The following is a 14,044-nucleotide window of genomic DNA, read 5'->3' as shown; positions in this document are numbered from 1 at the left end:
CGCTGCCACTGGACAGTGCAGGACTCTGCCTAGCTCAATAAGTCACACACCCCCAAGCTGGCAGGAAAGTTCCCCCCTCCCCCCAAATAGGATTTCTGTCCTGGTTTGCTTTCTATGCTCTGATAAACACCATGCTCAAAAGCAACTTAACTTGATGAGGAAAGGGTTTAATTTAGCTTATAGTTCATCATGAAAGGAAGTCAGGGCAGGAACCAAAACAAAGCAGAGACCATGAAGAAATGCTGCTTATTGGCTTCCTCAGTTTGCTTTCTTATACAACCCGGGACCACCTAGGGTGGCACCTCCCACCTCAATCCAGAAATGCCCCATTGACTTGCCTACCGGCCACTGTAATACAGGAGTTGTCTCAATTGAGGTTCTTTCCTCTCAGATGACTCCAGTGTGTCAATATGTCATAACTAACCAGCACAATTCCCCATTGGCTGGCTCTGGTCTCTAACACCTGACTGCTGTGATAGGCAGAGACCTCACTCAGGCATGAAGGTTTGAACCCTAGAATAAGTCAGCCCAGCTCTAAGTGTCCTCACATCTACAGAGCCTCTTCCATGTGACCGACTCTCTGCTAGTCTGGAGATGCTGCTCTTAGGAGTGGCCCTGAAAGAGCTAGCCTTGGCCTCTGAGGTCAGCACCACTCTGCCTTCGCTGCCCATCCCCAGGCATGGGCACTGGCCCCTCTGCTATGTCTTGGGCTTTGGTACCAGCTAAGATGGCACAAGGACCCCAGCCTCCTCACAGACACCGCAGCTTCGCTCCATATCTGCTGCCCTAGGTCACCAAGATCTTCCAGAAGAAGAAGAACTCGGTGACATACAGCTTCCGGCAGTCCTTTTCCCTCTATGGCATGCAGGTCCTGCTCTTCGAGAACCAGTGTGAGTCCCTGGGCCCTATGGGGTGTGAGAGGGCGTGTTTTTCCCTTGTCCCTGTCACCTCCAGCTAGGATGCAAGCCTTCTGGGTACACATTCCCTCCTCAGGACAAGCCAGACGAATAGCGTGGTGCTTTGTCAGGGGCCAGGGTTTTACCAGGCAGAGGTGGGTTCATCAAGAGAAGCATTCAGTGACTAGTCTGATGACACAGGCCAACCCCTCGTCTCTAATGTGGGCACAGTGCTGCCTACCCTAGAGGAACCCCCGACACTGGCTTGCCACAGTGTAGTATAGCTGGGGCCAGAGCTGGCTCCTGCCTGTGGAGTCATTATTGCTTCGGTCTGGCCCCTTCTCCCCACCCTGCTGTTCTCTTCTCCTTTGTCTCTTCTGTCAGAAGTTCCTGTGCTGGGACAGTTGGTCTGCTTAGTGTGGCAGGGCTGAGGTGTCTGTAGTAGTGCGGACCCTCCTGTCTTAGGACAGGCTGGTACCATCTTCTAATCAGCCTTCCAGACACCTGCAGGTTCAAAAACTGTTAGCCACAATTGGCCACCAGAACCACAGTCCTAGCAGCCTGCATTTGAGGCTTTCAGCCTTCCTGTTCCTCAGACTGAGGAGCAGAAAGATAACTTGTCCTGTCCCCTCACAGCCTTTTCTTACCTTGGTGTGTGTCAACTCAGGTTTGTGTCAACTCAGTCTGCTCAAGCCAGGACAGAGACCTAGTGGGCCCAGGAGTGAAGCTGGGCTGTGAATGCTGGTGGTCATATTCATATGCCCCCCAGCCCAGATGCCAGGTGAAAGCCCCAGTCACCCTGCGGTGGGAATGCCTCACTCAGGCACATCATAGGTGGTCTGAACGACTTAGAGAAAATTGCTGAGTCCATATCTAAATTTTCACGTTAGATTTAGATACCTTGGGCTTCAGCTTGGTGCCACTCAGTGCTCACTCAAGAGAGCCAAGCCACAGAGAGAGATTGTTTGATATGGGAGTGGGGGACATGGTAACTCCAAGGAAGCCAGCCATAATTGAAAGCCTTTCAGGAATAAATGGCTTTGTTGTCCAGAGTTCCCTGGGGGAAAAGGACAAGACACCACACAGCTGAGAATGCCACTGTCCTCCAGGGCTTTGGTGCCTGACAGTAACCATGGGCTTCAGGGTAGGCCGTCGCCCATGTCCTGGAGAGAAGGCCGTTTCCTGCTTATGTTCCACCTCTGCACAGGCCACCTCAGGGCTCATCCAAGGCACACCAGCCTTGTTCTCTGGCCAGTGGACCATAAAGTGACTGCTGACTCCATGGCCCTTCCTCTCCTCCCCTGCAGACTACCCCAATGGCATCCGGCTGACGTCTGCTGTCCCTGGAGCAGATATCAAAGTGCTAATAAACTTCAACGCTCCCAATCCTCAGGACCGGAAGAAGTTCACTGATGACCTGAGGGAGTCTGTTGCTGAAGTGCAGGAGATGGAGAAGCACCGGATAGAGTGTAAGTCCCAAGCAGGACTCTGAGAAGCAGTGCCTAGCTCATAAGTCTCAAGAGGTCTTCCCAGGGAGCCTTCCTGTCCTATGCAATGACAATATTCAGAAGTGGTTGGTGCCAGGACTCCCTGAGGCCCAGCAATGAGCTGTCCAGGTCTTTGTCTCCTCAACAACATGTGCCAGGGCAGCCCTTGGGGAGCCATCCTTCCCCTCAGCATACTGCTCGCCTTAGCCCAACCCTTGTTTCTGGTCACTGTGGACTTGAGCTTATGCCATTCAGTCCTTGTCCTCATTCTGGCCCAGTAACTGTTGGGGCCCTGGCTCTAGGTCTCTGCAGACTTGCAGTCTCCCTACCTATTCCCCTGTAGATAAGTGTGGTCCACTCCTCTCCCAATCCAGGCCTAATTTGCAGCCCTCCTGAGCCCAAAAGTGCTAGTCTTTGTTATCATAGGCAGCCTGGCCTCCGGCCACTGCCCAGAGCTCATTTCTTGTCCAGGATGCCCCCCTTTTCCCAGGAATCTCCCTCCCTATTCCCAGGAGTTAGGGCCCAGGACAGTGGCCACTGCCTCTCACTGGTCCTCCTTCTCTGTTCCAGCCGAGCTCGAGAAACAGAAGGGTGTTGTGCGGCCCAGCATGTCACAGTGCTCCAGCCTCAAAAAGGAGTCAGGCAACGGAACCCTGAGCAGGGCCTGCCTGGATGACAGCTATGCCAGTGGCGAGGGCCTCAAGCGCAGCGCCCTCAGCAGCTCCCTGAGAGACCTCTCAGAAGCGGGTAAGAGCTGGGCTGAGAAGTAGCCTCCCAGCCAGTGCATGCAGGACTGAGGCCTGGCGCCCATGGGCCAGCATGGTGCTGGAAAGGGCTGCTCAGGCATGGACACAATTCTCTTGGAGGTCCATGAGCATCCCAGGACGGTAGCGGAACACAGACGTGTCCAAGGGACAGTCTGTGCAAGACAACCAGGGATGGCGTCCCATTTCCTACTTCTCCTAGGGTCTTTATCACACCACCCCCATATCTATCGCTCTATGGCTAAGAGCATCAAGCTGGTGCGTCCCATGTGCTCTCCACTGCTGTGTGTTCTATGCTAATGAATGAAATGGAACGAAGCCTACTGAACTGTCTGGGAACCCCCTTTGCCACTGTCCTGGTTTTGCTTCCTGTGGGGCTCTTTTCCTGAGAATTCCAGGCCTCTGTCCAGCCTAAAGCCACTGCCACAGTAGGTGTATGGCAGAATGTGGGGCAAACCTGGCAGAAGCTGTTCACTGTCAGTGTTATTTCCTTGTTTCTGTGGTTTAATTTGCTGCCAGCCATGTAGCCCCAGAGAGCAGGAACCCCCAAGCCTCCTAGATTTCTTAGAGGTAGACAGTGCTGTGAGCCTCAGGAAGCTGCTACCAGTGGCCTCGTCCAGCCTTGGAGTGGAAGCAGATGCAGTCAGAGCAGCAGCCCCTTAGCTACCACAAGTGTCTAGCCAGTCAGTGTGCATGGAGCAGTGTGGCCTCAGCCCTTATGTGAGGTGGGGCCCTCAGGGCCTGCCCAGCACTCCCTCTCAGTCCCTTCACCACAGCACTGCCTCATACTGCTTTCTCATTTCTCAGGGATTGTTTTTTCCTTTTTGAATTTTCTTTGCTTTTGTCATTTTTTTTTTCCATAGTGAGAATCTGACACCACCAGCATGAGGGTTTAAGCCAGGGCTTCTCAACCTGGGCACTGGAGACACTCTGGGGCACATAACTGCCTGCCACTGAACTGTGCCTGGTTCACCAAGGCCAGCGGCACCTGCTCAGTTATGACAACCTGTTGCATCTCCAGAAATGCCAGTTGTCAGATCACCCCTGGTTGAGAACCACTAGCTTCCCAGCGGCCTGTTCAACCCAGCCCATGTCACTCGACTGCTTGGGCCCTGGGGTGGTTTGAGTCTGTGCAGTAGCCCCGCTGGGACTGAGGCCCAGGGCAGCAGGCTCGAGGATCAGGTAGAATTACCTGCCTGGTTGCATCCTCCAAGGATGGGGCTCCTTGATGCAGCTGCTCTCTGAATTGTTACTGGTACTTTCTTGGCCAAGTCAAGGATTCCAGGGGCAAAAACTCAGAGGGGATCCCAAGCATCTGAGTCCAGATCAAGACCACCTGTGATGTCCAGTGAAGCAGCATCTTACCCTGGAAGACATTGGCGGGCCATCTGGAGAGGCAGGATTCTTGACCTGGGCAGCCAGCTCCCAACAGGCAGCCAAGTCGTCCTCACTCTCCACAGTGCCACTGTGCAAAGCCTGAGGTGATGGCAGTCAGGTGTACTACCTCATGAAGATGCAGGCCTTTGTCATTATAATGGGGCAGGGTACCTTGAGAGCAGCTGCCTCTGATCTGCAGTAGTCCCATCCCACCACGGACAAGGCCTAAGCCCAGCCAGAGCCTGGGATGGCTCACAAGCAAGCCCATCTATAGACACCTACCTGCCTTTGGGAGAGGGAAGGAGACCCAGCTCCAGGCCTGTCCTCTTCCCTGGGCCATAAGAACCAGGGCCTGCCAGCAGACACTGTAGTAGCCATGCCTAGCCTGGCCCTCCCCAGCTAAACTGACCAGCACCAAGTTCCCACAGAGAGACCATCCCTGGAATCAGAGACTTCGTATCCTGTACCAGGGCAGTCCATCTGTGAGAAGTGGTGTTAGATAAACAGCTGCATCGCCTCCTACTACACGATGTCCAGCAGAGACTGTGGGCAGCATGAGTTCTGGAGTCAGCTGTCTGAAGCTTATGCCATCACTCTGCTGCCATTCTTGAGCAGGCAGGCCCTTGGCCTCAGTTTCCCCAGCTGCACTGACAAGTCAATGCATGTGAAGAACTTAGAACTGGTCTCATCAGTGAGTGATGCTTGAGAGCCACAGTGCAAGAATGAGAGCTTGTCCTGCCTCTGAAATGCAGCCAAGACTTTGAGGACCATATGAGACCCTTTCAGATGAACCATGCAGACCAGGGGGTGAGCCTGTGCACCCAGCATGCCTTACTCCTATTGGCCAAGTGTTTGAACAGGCTGTGGGGGTGCAGCAGTGAACACACAGCTCTATGATTGATTGTGGAGAGAGCTGAGAAGTGGAAAGGATGAAATTGAAGAAACTACAGCCCACACTGGGCCGGACAGCCTCTCTCTGTTCCAGTTTGGGCTACAGGATACAAGACACGTGGTCTTTTCTGGGGAACCCCGGGCATAGGAGGGGCTTGAGAGCCTGTGTGAAAAATGACAGCAGAGAAGGGCCACTCTTCATGCATGTGTGGTGCCACACTGTCCTGGCCACCCAAAAGAACAGTTTGGAGTCAGGAAATAGCCATCTCACAGACAGAAAAACTGAGGCCAAGAGCCTAAGCACTCAAAGTCTACTGCTATGTCCCTGGACCTCATTGGGAAGCCTCTTTTGTACCTGCAGATGGGAAAACAGCCTTTCTTCTCACCAAAGGAAGGGGCCGTCTCCCCGGGATGCTCAGCAGCTGATATCTTCATAGTGTCATGGCCTTCCTTCCCCTGACCCAGATTCTCCCATGAATCCGGGGCTTGGGGACAGCAGGCAAATATGGAATTAGATCTCCTCCTCCACATCTGCTTGTCACTACTGGTCTCAGTAGTCATGTTAAGGCTGAAAGGCCCATAGTTGTCTCCACCTGATCCTTCTGTGCAGTCCAGTCTGCTTTGAGGAACAGCAGCTTTCAGGCCCTGATGATAGACCCGGCCACCAGAGAGGCACAAAGCAGCCTCTTCATCTTCCAGGGCCCACCAACTCTCATTGTAAGTGGAGGTAGCCCATGCCTTGTCTCGGCCTTGTCGCTTCCCTCTGACCCACAGCATGGTGCTCACCCACAGAAGCTTACAGGAGACCCTGAACCCTCATACAAGAAGTCAAGGAGAGACTTCTGGTGGGACCATTGAGGCACGAGGGGGCTATTGGAAGGCCCAGCCTCCCTTTGACATAGCCAGCATACATTGATGGATGGGTACCTACTGTGTGCTGTGTCTTCATTGTAGACATTTTCGACTTAGAATGCATTGAAGTATTCTGGGTGGGAGAGCTAGACTCAGGAGGCAGGGCACTGCACAAACCAAACCGTACCCCCAGAGGCACCAGAGGGCAAGGGGCCCAAGGCTCAGTTTCCCCTTGACCAACTGCTCTGCCCCAGAAGGCAAGGAGGGGAATATATATATGTAAACATGCATGTGGATATGCATATATATATATGAAATCCACTGGGGATCAGGGGCATTGTGCTGTTGCAGAAGCTGTACCCCCAGACCCCAGCTGAGGCTGGCTGCACTGAGTCAGGTGAGCAGGCAGGAGTTTGAGGTGGTGGTCAACATATCCCCACCTCAGACCCCCTCCCCGAAGACCACAGTTCAGGATAAGCATTACAAAGTTGGACCTGGTTTTAAAAACATTTTCTCCCTTTTGCTGAGCGTTTGTTCACGCCATTGTTTTTAAAACTCCTCACTGCACTGCTGCCGGCCTCCCCACTGAGCCCATTCAAGGCCCTTCCCTGGCAGACACATGGGCCAGCCCCAGCTCCGGGCAGTGGCAGCGGCAGGCGGCAGTGGCACCAGACCCGGTGTGCGTGTCTAACCTCTGGTATTGCATGTTCTGGGCAGGGAAGCGAGGGCGTCGCAGCAGTGCGGGATCGCTAGAGAGCAATGTGGAAGTAAGTAGGAAGCACCCCGTCCAGCTGGCCATCCTGTGTCACCCACCCTTGGTTTCTATGTTGTCTTTTTTTGCTCTTCCCTCCCCTTCCTGCAGAGACACAGACTTGGCCCTCCCGCCCTGCCTGCCTCCGCCCTGCATGCAGCTTCTCTGCCTAGAAGCATCCATGCCTCTCACTGCTTGTTCTGACCCAAGGGCTGGGCAGAGGGAGGGTGTGGACTTTGTGTTCTCATTTCCACTTAACCCCTGTTCCCTGTGGTTCCTGAGCATGATGAACGTCCTGGCTTTCAGGTCCCGCCCCGGGCGCAAGCGCCACCCGCCCTTCATTCATCCTCAGCTCTCACTGTTGGATGTGTTAGCCCCACTCGCCTGTCCCTACGCTCTGCCATCCATCGCTTCCTTCCTGGAGTTTTACTGGCTGTGTGTCTGGGGTCAGGACACAATGGAATCGCTTAGCTAGCTCACAGGAGGAGTTTCTGAGAGAAAGGAAGAGTCAGTGTGGATTTCATGAGCTTCCATTCATCCCCCATTGCTCCCTGCTACCCACACCTTGACTCAACCTACAGACCTTTTACTCCTCCTGGGTTTGTAACAGGCAGCTGCGAGGAAAGACCTAGGCCATGCCCCCACCCCCAAGGATAAGGTTATAGGGTCCTGCCTGTCTGGTACCACCTTCCCAGACACCTCGGGACCCCCACATGGGCCCAGCTTCCCAAGGAGCCAGGTTCATTCCTTTTCCACACTCACTGCCACTCCTCGGCCTCACATGCTCATAACACCCCACCCTGTCACGTGGGCTGATGTCTCACTCTGCAGCGGCCCAGCATGAGCAGAAGCATCCTTGTGTTGCACAGAAAGGAGATGCCCCTCACCTCCATCAGGACCAGCCCCCAGCTGCCCCCCGCACAGTGGCTGTCAGGCCGAGCCCGCATCCTTCCCATCCTCGGGCCCAGCAGTCAGTGGGTGACTTCTGAATTTGGAAAACTTGGTCTGGCCTGTGTGCTTTGAGATCTTTTAATTTTGGTTTCTATGAATTTCCTTTTTAGGGCTCCATCATTAGCAGTCCTCACATGCGCCGGAGAGCGACCTCAACACGAGAGTGCCCATCTCGCCCCCCCCAGCCCGTGCCTAACTCCTCCTCCCTCCTGGGTTCTTTGTTTGGGAGCAGGAGAGGGAAGCCCCCTCCCCAGGCCCACCCACCCTCAGCCCCTCCCCCAGGACCCCCTCACGCCCATCACCCTGGGCCCTCAGAGGGCCCTCTGCATGGGCACCATGCACAGTACTGCCATGCGCAGCAGAACCCACCCCCCTATCACCACCACCACCACTACCACCCGCCCCCACACCTGCAGCACACCCACCAGTACCACCATGGCCCACACGGGGGGCACCCCCCATATGTGGCCCATACGCACAGCCACCCGCCTCTGCCCACAGCTCACCCTGGTCACGCGGGACATGCAACACATCACCATGGGCAACCCCCTGCCCCACCGCCCCCCACCAGCAGCAAGGCCAAGCCCAGTGGCATCAGCACAGTTGTGTAGACAGCCTAGGCAGCCGCCTGTCACACACTAGGCACACAGGGCCTACCAGGCACCAGCCTCAGACCAGCCGAAGGCACCACTGTTTCCACTCCCTCTGCCCTCGTAGCCAGAGTGGACCCAAGGGCTTGCCTCCCACAGAGCAGAGCTCCCACTCTGGCTTAGCCCTGACACCCAGTCCTCCCTCCGCCCGAGGTTGGGCCTCAGCCACCATTGGCCTTGACACAGCGCTGACTAAGGAAAAGAGGAACTGCCTTTCCCCTGTCAGCCCGCAGCCCCTCACTCTACACACATCTGAAAACCCAACCTAGCAAAGAAAACCTGAGCTACAAAAGTCAGACACAACAGAACCAACCCCAGATTGGGCTGTGTTATCGTTCTGTTATTGGCAGTGGGCAAATAATAATAATAATAATAAGTAGATCTGATATGGGTGATGAAAATACGTAAGTAAACTTTATATAATATAAATATATAAATATTATAAATATATATATACATACTGTATAGGTAGTGTTTGTGTGTGGAAGATAAGCATTTCATCCACAAAGCTAGCACTAGGGACCTCCTAAAGACTGCCACATAAGTGACAGGAAGTCAATCTAGATAAATGTGTGAGTAGACCAAAAACCCTGCTAGAACAGACCCAGATCCTGCCATATTTTCATACAAAGAAATTCCCTCTAGCTTGGCTGAAACCTTACACGCTCATAACTCACTGTGCCAAGTAACACAGCACCTGACTGTCTAATACCCTACTCTGCTCTGTATAGCCCCCTATTTTATTAACAGAGTACTATTCTAAGTAACCAGTATTATAACTGCTGTTATCTCCAGTAAGCAACTAGGCAAAGCGCAGTCACCTCTACCCTAGCACTTGGGGCGACCAGTCTGGAGCTGACTGTCTCAGGACCTCAGCCCCACAGATCCCTAGACACTTTATACTGGCTGCCATAACTTGGATCTCCCATGCTCTACATTCCTTCCCTCTGTACATGGTGAGCCACACTCACCCTCCCCCACAATCCTCCCAGGGCCCATGGCAGAGGGACCCATCCCCAACACAATGACCACTCATCTTCGTCCACCCAACGCCATAACTCCCTCATCCAGTTCCCAGCCCCAGCAGGCGGGTGGCGTGAGCGCTGGGCGGCCCAGGGCGGTGTGTGTGTCCCGTGTTGTGTTCTGAGTGGCAACAGCGATCACTGTAATTCCATGCAGCCATGTGCTCGTGACCCCTCTGTCATCACTGCGCCTAGCCAATGAGTGCTTGGCCCTGGCCAGGTGAAGCCCCCACTGCCTCTCATGGTCCAGTGAGCTGCCAGGCCCCACATGCCCCAGCTGTGTTCTTGTCGCTTCCATGTGTGACACCATGCACTCCCCTGGGGCCACATGCTGCCCACGTTCCTGTGCCTGAGTCACCCACGGGCTGTACTTTACAGTTTCAGCCCTTCCAGCCACCGCAGCCTCCAGTGCTGTGCTCCTAAGCCTAGGACCTGAGGACTGCCTGTGGCCTCTGCCTGCGCGGAGTCCCTTTCAGAAAGGAAGGAGCTGCCGCCTGACCGTGGGCTGCGTCTAGGACCTTGTGAGCCAGCGGGCCTGCCCAACCACAAGAGATCAGGAGCCCAGTCTGGCCCATCATCGCCCTGCTGGCCTGCTGGCGCCACCCATTTCCCTTCTCTCCCCCCTGTCCTGTCGTCATCGTCGAGGTCACGTACCAGCAGATCTGCAAACTGAGCACTTTGTATCTCTGCAGAGAGCAAATCCCGCAACATGGAGGTCAGCCTTCTGTCTCCCAGTGACTCGGCCTGCCTGCCCCATCCTCTGTCGGCATGGCTCATCTTCTCATCTCCACAGAAAGAGAACTGATAAGCATAGTGTATCTGGCTGGGGCCAGCTGGTGAGGAGCTGCCCGCTTCCCAGTGCCCCGAGCCCCATGCTTTCCTTAGGCCCTAAGCACTGTCTGTCCTCAGCTGAAGGACACTGTCTGACAAGGAAGGGGAACTGTGCTGCATGTCACCTGGCACCAGTCGTGTGGGGCTGTGCTCTCTGTATTGTACATTTGCAAAATACACCAGTGTTACTGTTGGCAAGTAGTTGGAGTGGTGACATTGAATATGCCGGCTTTTTTCACCCTCTCTTGAGCCAGTGGTAAGCTAGCCATGAACTTGAGATTGTCCTGAAAAAGACATGGCCGTTAGATACGCTCTCACTCTTTTTTTGAAGGGTCACCACTGGGGAACAAACCTGAAGGGAGGTCCAGTTTATCTGGTGGGGCGGGGCCTCCCTCCCCCCAGTCCCCTGCCCTTCCTTGGCTCGCCGCCGGGCTCTGGGCTCCTCTCAGCTACCCTCCGTGTGTCCTGGAGACCTGCTGAAGATAACGGTGGGTTCTAGGGACCAGGCTTCTAAGCATACTCAGTCTTTCCCTGGGTTTCGAACTCTGTGAGTGATTGGGTCAGAGTGATGAGACCTTGTGATCCTGTGTTTTACAGACAGAGGAGTGTCTTCAGAGGGTGTGTCTGGACCTGCAAGTCACACAGCAGCACTAGCTTGGAAAGCACAAGCTCCTAGCATACCGGTGTCCCATATCACCTGGCACACAGTCAGGACACTGAGGCCCTGTGGTCCCTATCTGAGGAGAGGGGAGACGGGAAGAGGCAGAGAGCCTCTGAGTGCACCTCTGCTTACCACTGTCAGGACACACTGGGGCCCTGCACTAATGGCACAGGTTATTTGGGTCATCTGTGGAACTGGTGGCCAACAGGAGGCGGCTGGTAACGTCACAAAGGGCTTTCCAGGGACAACAGTGAAGTTGTGGGTTTGTGTTTTTTGAAGCTCCCAAGTGAGTTGTATAGTAATGTGAAAATAAAGTCCACCTTAATGTGCCATCAGTGTCCCCAGCCGCCTGGTGTGGAGCATGCTCTCTAGCACATTTTAAAGCCTCCTGAGTGTTTTAAAGGGTTAGGCATCAGGGTTTGCACTTGTGCTGTTCAGAGACCCGAGAGCCACCATACGGGGTGGGGTGGGGTGGGGTGGGGGAGGGGCTGACCACACTGAGGAGAGCCCAGCCAAGGTACAGCTGAACCTGGGTCCTTTGGGAGATCCCATAAATCCTGTACCTAGCTTGATCATTCCACTCTGGTCTCCAGGTGACATGACCAGGCTTATCCCGTCTGGACACAGCTTCCCCAAAGGCCCCTGACTAACCCCGATTGAGGGTGCTGCTGGGAGACTTAAATGGGGGGCCAGGAGTGTGGAGCGATGTCCGTCTCAGCGAACGCTGGAGCTCGGGGCTTTCATTGAGCTACAGAGGGGATAGGTGCTAGGAAGTCCCGAGAGCTGAGAGCAACATATGGGGAAAGAGTAAGAAAAATCCCAGTAGCTTAGTCCTCAGATATTTAAGAGGGACCATGACCCAAGGCGAACTCTGCCCATCCTCCACATTGATTAATGTGATGTGGGAAGCTGGTTTGTGTGGGTTCTCGTTTCCTGGCCCAGGCCATCTCTACATAATACACCTCCCAGTGGAGTTCCAATTCCCTGTAGTACATTCCCAGAGGACCCTCTGCTGGTCTCCTTCAAGACCACCACATTCCTCCATATGGAAGTGAGCACCGTGATCTGTGCAGTCTGGGTCCTCCGTGGCAGGGTGTCCATCTGCTCCAGGCTATTCATGTCCTCTCCCATGGTAGACCTGACCCCTTCGGGCTGCAGCCTAGGGTCTCTGGCAGGGCTGACTACAGAGCAGTCTTCCCAAGGCTGTGCTGGACCATTTATCTCCCTTGGAGACCAGGGCTGTGTCTGACTGTTACCTGCAGATAGCCTGGAGCTGGACTGGACAAAATATCCCTGAAAATGAGCTGATGTTGGGAGATGGGGGTGTTGGGTTAATACCACTAGCAGCTGGGCTCAGAATATGCCTGCCCTTCATCGAGCCGTCACCATTAACAGTGTGCCCACCCTTGGGCAGTGTGAAGCCTGCTAGGGAGACCTAGAAGACCTGGGGCAGGGATTTGTTCCTTGACCATCTGATCCCTGCAGGCTGTGTATGGGTCCACACAGCCACTCAGCCCCAGAAGGATGCGGTCCTCACCTGCTGGTTCAACAGCCTACACATCCCTTTCTAGAACTCTGCTTGGCCCAGTGATCCTCAGGCCCTTCCTCTCTGGCCAGTCTTCATGAAGCTGTGAGGTGCCCTTGAAGGCCAAGGTTGGCCCATCTCTTCCTGCTCTCCCTAGGCCATATCATAAAGCCTCTAACTCCAAGATGGTGTTCCTTGCCAGCAAGTACATCATGTACTGTGAAGGCCTCCTACTTCACCTCTAGTGTAATTTCATACCTGCAGGGCTTTTAGAGAAAGCTCTTCTTCCCTCTATCCCTGTTAAAGCAATATGACCAGGGTCATGGGGAGAAGAACGGCCATTTAAATTGGAAAGATAGCCAGGCATGGTGACGCAAGCTTGTAATCCTGGAACTCAAGAGGCTAAGGCAGGAAGGAGGATTGACCTGATGAATTCAGGGCCAGCCTGGGCTAATGTGGTGATATGTTGTATACACTAATAAAATTTACCTGAAGATCAGAGAGACAAAGGAACGAACCACTGCCACGTCTTACCTCTAGGACTCCTCAGCCTGAAAAGGCCTCAGCCCATAGGCCTCTAGCCAAATGAGCTTCCTCAGCCGAAAAGGCTTCAGCCGAAAAAGCCTCTAGCTGAAAGGGACTCTTCTGACGAAAAACCTTTAGTTCCTGTCTCCTCATGCCTTACATACCTTTCTCCACCCAGCCATCACTTCCTGGGATCAAAGGTGTGTGTGACTTCCCACATACTGGGATTAAAGGTATGAGATCTCAAGTGTTGGGATTAAAGATGTGTGCTACCACTGCCTGGCTCTGTTTCTCTCCTAGACTGAGTCAATCTCACGTCGTCCAAGGTGGGCTTTGAACTCACAGAGATCCAAACAGATCTCTGCCTCCCAAATACTAGGATTAAAGGTGTGTGCTACCACTGCCTGGTCTCTATGTTTAATCGAGTGCTCTGTCCTCTGATCTTAAGGCAAATTTTATTAGGGTACACAATGTATCACCACAGGCTACAATAGCAAATATCTCAAAAAGACAAGCCAAGGCCAAGCACAGCTGTGCATGCCTGTAATCTCGGCGCTTGACAGGCCAAGGCAGGAGAATTGCCATAGGTTCAAGGCCAGCCTGGGCAACATAGAAAGTTCCAGGACTACATTGTAAGATTCTGTCTCAAAAATAAAATACAAAACCAATCTGAAAGCCAGAGACATCCCACCTAAGTCTGAAAGATGGGCTCAGTGCAGTTACCACAGGTTACCCTCAGAGATGCCAGGAAGATAGCATAGTACATTAAAACAACAGGCAATAGAGACCTGCTTTCTTGGAGTTTCTCCCGTAGCCTTCGAAAACTACTCTGGAGAAAACACCAAGCAACTCCATGTGCAG

General features: G+C 53.8%; 1 protein-coding gene across 12 annotated transcripts in view; it reads left to right on the top strand.

Annotated features, from left to right (window-relative positions):
• Positions 1-10,673, top strand: part of Iqsec1 (IQ motif and Sec7 domain ArfGEF 1) — a 342,158-nt gene extending 331,485 nt beyond the window's left edge. For 8 of the 12 annotated variants that reach the window (XM_052721473.1, XM_052721472.1, XM_052721474.1 and 5 more), the window contains 5 exons: positions 791-890; positions 2,204-2,365; positions 2,954-3,130; positions 6,985-7,034; positions 8,080-10,673. In XM_052721473.1, the coding sequence (XP_052577433.1) occupies positions 791-890; positions 2,204-2,365; positions 2,954-3,130; positions 6,985-7,034; positions 8,080-8,580 (990 nt within the window). In that variant the 3' untranslated portion in view covers positions 8,581-10,673. The remainder of the gene's footprint in view (positions 1-790; positions 891-2,203; positions 2,366-2,953; positions 3,131-6,984; positions 7,035-8,079) is intronic. The other 4 variants (XM_052721480.1, XM_052721482.1, XM_052721483.1 and 1 more) reach the window with 2 other exon arrangements.
• Positions 10,674-14,044: the final 3,371 nt, after the last annotated feature.

Source organism: Peromyscus californicus, unplaced genomic scaffold (assembly GCF_007827085.1).
Source record: "Peromyscus californicus insignis strain IS unplaced genomic scaffold, ASM782708v3 Scaffold_6__1_contigs__length_162567912, whole genome shotgun sequence".
Taxonomy (NCBI): Eukaryota; Metazoa; Chordata; class Mammalia; order Rodentia; family Cricetidae; genus Peromyscus; species Peromyscus californicus.
Note: the sequence above shows the minus strand (reverse complement) of the source record. Positions and strands in the feature narration are given on the sequence as shown.